Source organism: Strix uralensis, chromosome 1 (assembly GCF_047716275.1).
Source record: "Strix uralensis isolate ZFMK-TIS-50842 chromosome 1, bStrUra1, whole genome shotgun sequence".
NCBI lineage: Eukaryota > Metazoa > Chordata > Aves > Strigiformes > Strigidae > Strix > Strix uralensis.
Window position 1 is genome coordinate 148,860,658 of NC_133972.1, and position 7,329 is coordinate 148,867,986.

The following is a 7,329-nucleotide window of genomic DNA, read 5'->3' on the forward strand; positions in this document are numbered from 1 at the left end:
TGTCCCGGTGGGGGGAGGAGGAGGAGGAGGAGCTCCCGAGGAAGGCAGGGGGGGGCGGGGGGGGCACTCCACCACCTCGGGGCGGGCGGGCGGCATGCGAGGCCTCCGCCGGTTGGAACGCGGCGGGGCTCGGCGCCGCGCCGGGGGTGACCTTGGGGCGGCGGGGGGAGCAAACCCGCCCCACTCCAACCGACCCCGACGCGCCCGGCCCGTCCCCGCCCGGCAGCGGGAGGGGGGGGCCCCGCCGCCGCCCCGCCGCGGGGGGAGACTTACATCGCGGCGGAGCCAGCGCCGCGCTCCCGCAGTCCGCCCGGCGGGGGTTCCCGCCGCCGCTAGCGGCCGCCCCAGCCGCGCTCCTCCGCCCCGGCCGCCGCCGCTCGTCCCCGCCGGCTACTGCAGGGGCTGCACCGCCGCCGCCGCCGCCGCCTCGGCCGCCTCGCCGTCCGCGCCGCTGCTCCCCGCCGAGGCGCTGCCGCTGGACGCCGTGGAGGCCGCCGCCGCCGCCGCTGCCGCCGCCGCCAGCTGCAGCCGCCGCACGGCTTCTTTGATGAGGTTGCCGGAGAGGATGAGCTGCTGCAGGAGCCGGTGGGGGTCCTCCTCCTCCGCCGGCCCGTCGCCCGGCCCCGGTGGCGGTTGCTTCCTCCGGCGGGCGGCGCTCCGCAGCCAGCCCCGGCCGCACAGCTGCTTGGTCACCCGCTGGTGGCCGCTCCGGTCCGGCCGCGGGGGCTCGGCGTGCTGCTGGTGGGCTTGCGGCGGGGCCGGCCCCCGCGGCGCCAGCAGGCCCCCCCCGCCGCCGCCGCTGCAGCGCGGCGAGTAGGGGGCGGCGCGGTCGCGGGCGCTGCCCGGCCCCAGGTGCTTGGGGGCGCGGGGCGGCGGCGGCGCCCGCTGGGCGCTCAGCTGCAGCACCTCGCCCAGCTTGGCCACCAGCGCGTCCACCTCCTTGGAGCCCGCTTGCCCCACGGCGACCGAGCGCTCCAGCAGCAGGAAGCGCTCGCCCGGGCGGCACGGCATCTCGGCCGGCCGGCGCCCTGCCGCGCCGCGCCGCCAGACGCAGCGGGACCGGGGCCGCCGCCCGCCGCCCCGCGCGCACGCGAGCACACGCGGCTCCGGCGGCTGCGGTTGAAGCTGGAGCTCGGCCCGCTGGGGTTGGTTTGTAAACAATGGGTGACGCGGGATCCCGGGCGCCTCCCACTGCGCCGGGCGGGGGGGGAAGCCCCCGCCACCGACCGACCGCCGGCCGCTCCCGGCGCCGACGCCCCGCGCGGCGGCCGGGGGCGACTCGCGCGGCGGCGCGGGGGGCGGCTCCCGCGGCCGGAGACCGCCGGCCAGGGCGAGGCCGCCCCGCGCCCACCGGCCACGCCGCTCCCTCTCCCCCCCCCGCGCCCGCGCGCCGCGTGGACCGGCCCGCTTTCAAACCCCGCACCTCGGGCCTCGGGGCGGGGCCAGGGTGATTGGCAGGAGGGGTGTGAGGGGGCGGGGCGGCCGGGCGGGCGCGGGGCCGGCCGGCGCGGGGGGGCCGCTCCGCCGCTCTGTCGTCTCGGGAGAAGCGCCCGGAGGAGGGCGGGGGGCGCCGGGTGCAGAGGGGAGCGTGGCCGCCTGCTGCCGCCCCCCCAGGGGCTTCCTCCGGGCGCCCCCTCGGCCGGCACCGTGTCGGCCCCAGCCCCGCCGGCCTGACAGACGCTGCCCCGGGAACCCGGCGGGCTCCGTGTGGGAGCGCGTGGCCGTGCCTCTGTAACTGCCGGCCTCGCGGCACCGGCGGGACGGCCGCTTACACGGCTCTGCTTTCCCTTTAACACGGCGCGTGTTAAACGCCATGCTTGCATTTTCCTAAAATAAAATTTGGGGAAATAAAGCGTCAGCCACTAGTGCCCTCAGGAGCGGATCGTTACGTTGCAATTCCCATTGCAGGAGTCTCCCACAAGATTCAGTTCTGAGACCGCAGCACGTTCATGCTGCAGCGCCCGGTCCGGAGGTCACAGCACAGCGCTGTGCTGCCGCCGGTTCACGCTCGGCGAGCACGGTTCTGCTGCTTGGTATGCCCGCCGTGTCCTCGCACCCGGCAGCGCATTGATTTGGAGTTTAATTCCTTGGCATACAAATGCCTTTGGGGTCTTATCACTAGAATGAGCAGACGTGGAGCAAGTCTGTGCGGGCGTTCTCTCCGGCTTTCTACCTGCCTGCAGTTTACTTCATCACCTGGACCAAGGCTCTGTCCTGCCTCTTCCTGTCCCAGTCCCATTCCTTCCCTTGAATCCATCACCGCATCCTTTAAGCAAGTGCTGAAGTTTCTGCGATGAGCCTTAAATAACATTTTCTGGATGTCAAAACTCTGGGGGCATAGTCCAGAACACGCTCCTTCACGTAACTTGGCATGCGGTCGCCAACTGCTGGGGAACCGCTAGTAAAATGGAAGTCGCTCACACGCATAACTGCTATCAGCATCATGCCCTTGATTAATCAGTAAGCGGTCGGCAAAGGAGAGGGCACGTCCTTTGGTCTGTTTGTCCATGTTTTCCTGAGCTACTTTCACTTGCTGTACAAAACAAAAGAGACCCTGCGCCTGTGTGCACGTGTTTGTGAACGTGCCTGTCACCTGAACATGTTACAGGTCACACCAGCCTAGGTGTCCAAGTCCATTACTGCATCTCCAGGCTTGATTTATATGAGCTGGGCTTAAAGCACGCTACCTAATTGCATATTATTTATTCATATATATATTTAATGTACTGATACTTTCTTATTTTCAGCACCATCTTGGAAACTGGCAATTAAAACTCAGATCACATTCTTCTACAGATGATGAAAAAGCATGATCTTGTTTCCCCACACCAAAATATTTTTAAGAAAACACTTCTACCCTTATTCCCTAATTATGCAGTATCTTTTCAAGTGAAAAAAAGGCAGGCCTGCACAGATGCAGTGGATGGATCTACTTCAACTCCAAGGGAGATCTATATTCAGAGCACTTCTGAGTAGGTAATCTGGTATTCTATACAAGCAAAACTGCAATAAACCAGTACAGCTTATTCCAGCCTTTCCTTCTCCTCCCACAAAAGCAAAATAAGCTATACCAGCAAAAACTCAGTGCTGCTTGTGATTACATCTACACCTGGGGCTTTCATGAGCCCAGCAATGATAATCGCAAATCGCGCTTCACTGCATCCCTAACCAACAGCAGCACTGGGAAAAGTTTGCAGGATAGAGCAGATCAGTGCCACAGATAGGGAGCTCAGAGTGCAGTCATTAACAGAATCTTGATGTCCTCGGATCTTTTTTGATGCAAAACTTCAGTGATGGCTGATCGACAATTGACGGAGTAAGTATCTGCTGAGGATTTTAGGAGTAAACCCACTGAAAATATTCACATCCAGTGCTACTAATCAGAGTTAATAGTTTTACCACCTCAACAGAGTGTAGTAGATTTGCGTATCTTAAGGAGTTATCAGGAGAAGGTTATGTTCTCTTAGAGGAATAGAGAACCTCAGCCATTGGTATTCTAACTGCTCTCTTCACAGTAAGAGTGAAACACAAGACAAAAGCTGAAACGCTGGAGAAGACAGTATATCCTATATCAGATCTGAAGTTCCTCCTGGAAGATTTGTTTATGTGGGAAAACTATGCCAAAATGGGCTCAATATGAATTTACATCGTACTCACATCTGTGGAGTGGATCGCACCATGTCAGCACCCAAAGACCTTTCTGGCATCAAACCCCAATCCATGCCAGGAACAGGTCTAAACTGTCTGCAGCCACCATCTCACGTTCCTGGCAGAAATCACTACAGCGGTTTATGAAGTGTTAGCTGTTTGCTAGTGCCTCTCTGTAGAAATGAGAACAGCTTCAACAGTGGGTTTTGCAATAAAGTGGCTGTTGTACATAGAGGTGCCCTGATGCAGTTTGTGAACATAAATGACGGGGTTGGCTGCCACGTCAACCCTGAAGAAGCTGGGGCTTCTTCACTTGTAGCCATCAGGTCATTTGGCCAAGTCCTGAGTTAACTATAGAAAAGTATTCTCATTTAGACTGGGAGAATCACAGCCTGGTTATCATACTTTGTCTTCTACTGCTGGTGATGAGTTACCCCCACTGAGTTACCAGCTGAGTGCACAGAGGCAATTCTTTTACTTTAGCAGTTTACCACAATAATTTCAGTTACAAAAAACCCCCAAACCCAAAACACTAAAGATAGAGGCAGTTCTTTTAATAATAAAAGGATGAAAATACTTTCAAAACTGCTGACAAGATTTTTCTGATCATCGACATCATTTTTCTGAGCAGTAGTTTGATAATGAGCATTGCCATGATTTTTTTTTCCTGATATATTTCTCTGTATTGTCTGTTTCTGTTCTGCTAAAATTCCCACTGCAAATTGTTGTCTAAGTCATTCTATTACAAAGATGTTACAATTGTAAACAATAATGGGTTCCTTTATAAATATGGGAGACCTGGTTACCCAGGATATGGAGAAGGCTGAGGTACTCAATGAAGACCTGGGGAACTACAGGCCAGTCAGTCTCACCTCTGTGCCCAGCAAGATCATGGAGCCGATTGTCCTGGAAACTATGCTAGGGCACATGGAAAATAAGGAGGAGATTGGTGACAGCCAACATGGCTTCACTAAGGGCAAATTGTGCCTGACACATTTGGTGGCCTTCTACAACGGGGTTACAGCTTTGGTGGATAAGGGAAGAGCAACCAATGTCATCTACCTGGACTTGTGCAAAGCATTTGACACCATCCCACACAACATCCTTGTCTCTATATTGGAGACACATGGATTTGATGGATGGACCACTCAGTGGATAAGGAATTGGCTGGATGGTTGCACTCAAAGAATTGCAGTCAATGGCTCGATGTCCAAGTGGAGAGCAGTGATGACTGGCCTTCCTCAGGAGTCACTGTTGGGGCCGGCACTGTTTAACATCTTTCTTGGCGACATAGACAGTGGGATTGAGTGCACCCTCAGCAAGTTTGCTGACAACACCAAGCTGATGACATGCTGGAGGGATGTGCCATCCAGAGGGACCTTGACAGGCTGGAGAGGTGGGCCTGTGCAAAACTCATGGAGTTCAACAAGGCCAAGTGCAAGGTCCTGCACATGGGTCAAGGCAATCCCATGCACAAATACAGGCTGGGTGATGAGTGGGTTGAGATCAGCCCTGCAGAGAAGGACTTGGGGGTATTAGTGGATGGAAAACTGACTATGAGCCAGCAATGTGCACTTGCAGCCCAGAAAGCCAACCATATCCTGAGCTGCATCAAGAGAAGTGTGGCCAGCAGGTCAAGGGAAGTGATTCTCCCCTCTGCTCTGCTCTCGTGAGACCCCACCTGGAGTACTGTGTCCAGCTCTGCGGCCCTCAACATAAGAAGGACATGGACCTGTTGGAGGACATGGTCCAGAGGAGGCCACAAAGATGATCAGTGGGCTGGAGCACCTCCCCTGTGAGGACAGGCTGAGAGAGTTGGGGTTGTTCAGCCTGGAGAAGAGAAGGCTCCAGGGAGACCTTCTAGTGGCCTTCCAGTACTTAAAGGGGGCTTACAGGAAAGATGGGGAAGGACTGTTTATCAGGGAGTGTAGCTTTTAAACTGAAAGAAGGTGGATTTAGATTAGATATAAGGAAGAAATTCTTTCCTGTGAGGGTGGTGAGACACTGGAACAGGTTGCCCAGAGAAGCTGTGGCTGCTCCCTCCCTGGCAGTGTTCAAGGCCAGGCTGAACGGGGCTTTGAGCAACCTGGTCTAGTGGAAGGTGTCCCTGCCCATGGCAGGGGGGTTGGAACTAGATGATCTTTAAGGTCCCTTCCAACCCAAACCATTCTATGATTCTCTGATTATTATTGTTCTTTTGCACTCTCATTTTATCTGTTCACATTTTTAGAAAACAGTCTTCAAGATATTGTTAGTAATACTTGACTTTCAGATATCCCTAGCATAGGACAAAGTCTGAGTTTCATAAACAAGTACTAATTGTATTAATTATGTGGCCATCTATAAAATTTGGACATAATTTTATAGCCTTTCCTAAGGATACACTTTATTTTCCAAATATAAAAATCAATTTATGTATCTTACCTTTTGTTTTGTTCCTCACAAGGCAGACAACTGGATGTGAGTTCTGACCTTTAAACCTATTAAGGACAAAGAAAGAAAACCCTTAAATCCTTTGAAGTCCGCTGTCCAGTGTAATCTCAGTCCTTCCACTACATGCATGTTCAGAATCATGCACATGTTCTAACTTGTGACGGAATCCCAGTAATCCAATCAATGTGAAATGAGAAATAATATTTAATTTGTGCAGATGTTTACATTTCAAACCTCTATGCCGGAGCTGTGTGATCTGTGATCTCAGACTTTGGCATTGTGTATAGAAATAAATCAGGTTGATAAATTCGTGGCAGACACTATGTACTGTTGCATTGCAATGGTAAAGTATTTATAGTGTTGTTTATAAAACAGTAAGAGGGCTTTGAACTGGGTGAACCCAGTGAGTAGGAGGTCTTTTCTAGTCCTTTCTTTCTCCAGGCATTTCTCACGTCTTTTATTTTCAACAGAAACTTCTGTCATATATATTAAATATGCAGAGCTTCCCTTCATAACAATAGTGTCAATGAAGGATGCTTGTGCAAAGTAAATTAATATCCTGTGCACACTTTAAATGCACAATGGGGAGAGGCCAGAACACCGTCCAAATAAGACAAGTTTAGATTCCCCAATAATCATTTTGTAAGCTGCATTTATAATAGATTTCCAAGAACAAAAGACATTCCTTTAGAAACAGCTGAGGTTGCTAAGTGACACAAATGTATTTACTGTGTCATAACTTGCAAAAGCCAAACACATTAAAACAGGGGAATTAATAAGCAGAAATGTTGTGAGTCTTACCCTGACTCCCAGGGTAAACATAAACCTGTCGGCTAACAGTTTGACGTGGTTTTGGATGCCCAGTCTGAGACCTTAATGGAAATGGGAAAGATTAGTTTCTTTTGAAAATACAGGCTTTCATTCTTAAGAAATTCAAATATGCGTATTTCATCCCAACACATGAGCCTGAATTCAGATGTATGGGATTTGTTCCTTTCATCTATTGTTTCTGTTTATCTCCAGTCAATTACCTAAGAATTAGCATACAGGGATACTGCTTCCTAGCAAGGCTGGGAACTACATCATCAGTTGTGAGGCCGAGTTAGTTCTTTTTGCTGAAGTTATCACTTTTTCTTACATCTTTTAGACACACAAAAAAGCAGTCTTTAAGGGAAAAGCTAAAACTGGCACCTTCTTCTACCTTCTGAACTTGTTCTCCTGTCTGACACACCAAACTGCTGTATCCCA

The 7,329-nt window shown here is 53.0% G+C and overlaps 1 protein-coding gene across 1 annotated transcript; it reads right to left on the reverse strand.

Moving 5' to 3' along the window:
• Window positions 1-252: 252 nt before the first annotated feature.
• On the reverse strand, window positions 253-1,134 carry LOC141950190 (GSK-3-binding protein-like). The gene has a single exon (XM_074884694.1). It carries the CDS (start codon window positions 1,009-1,011, stop codon window positions 391-393), a length of 621 nt encoding a protein of 206 aa, XP_074740795.1. The 5' UTR covers window positions 1,012-1,134; the 3' UTR covers window positions 253-390.
• Window positions 1,135-7,329: the final 6,195 nt, after the last annotated feature.

Coding starts and splice junctions, on each gene's coding strand:
- LOC141950190 (XM_074884694.1), bottom strand. CDS start 1,011: ATGCCGTGCCGCCCGGGCGAGCGCTTCCTGCTGCTGGAGCGCTCGGTC.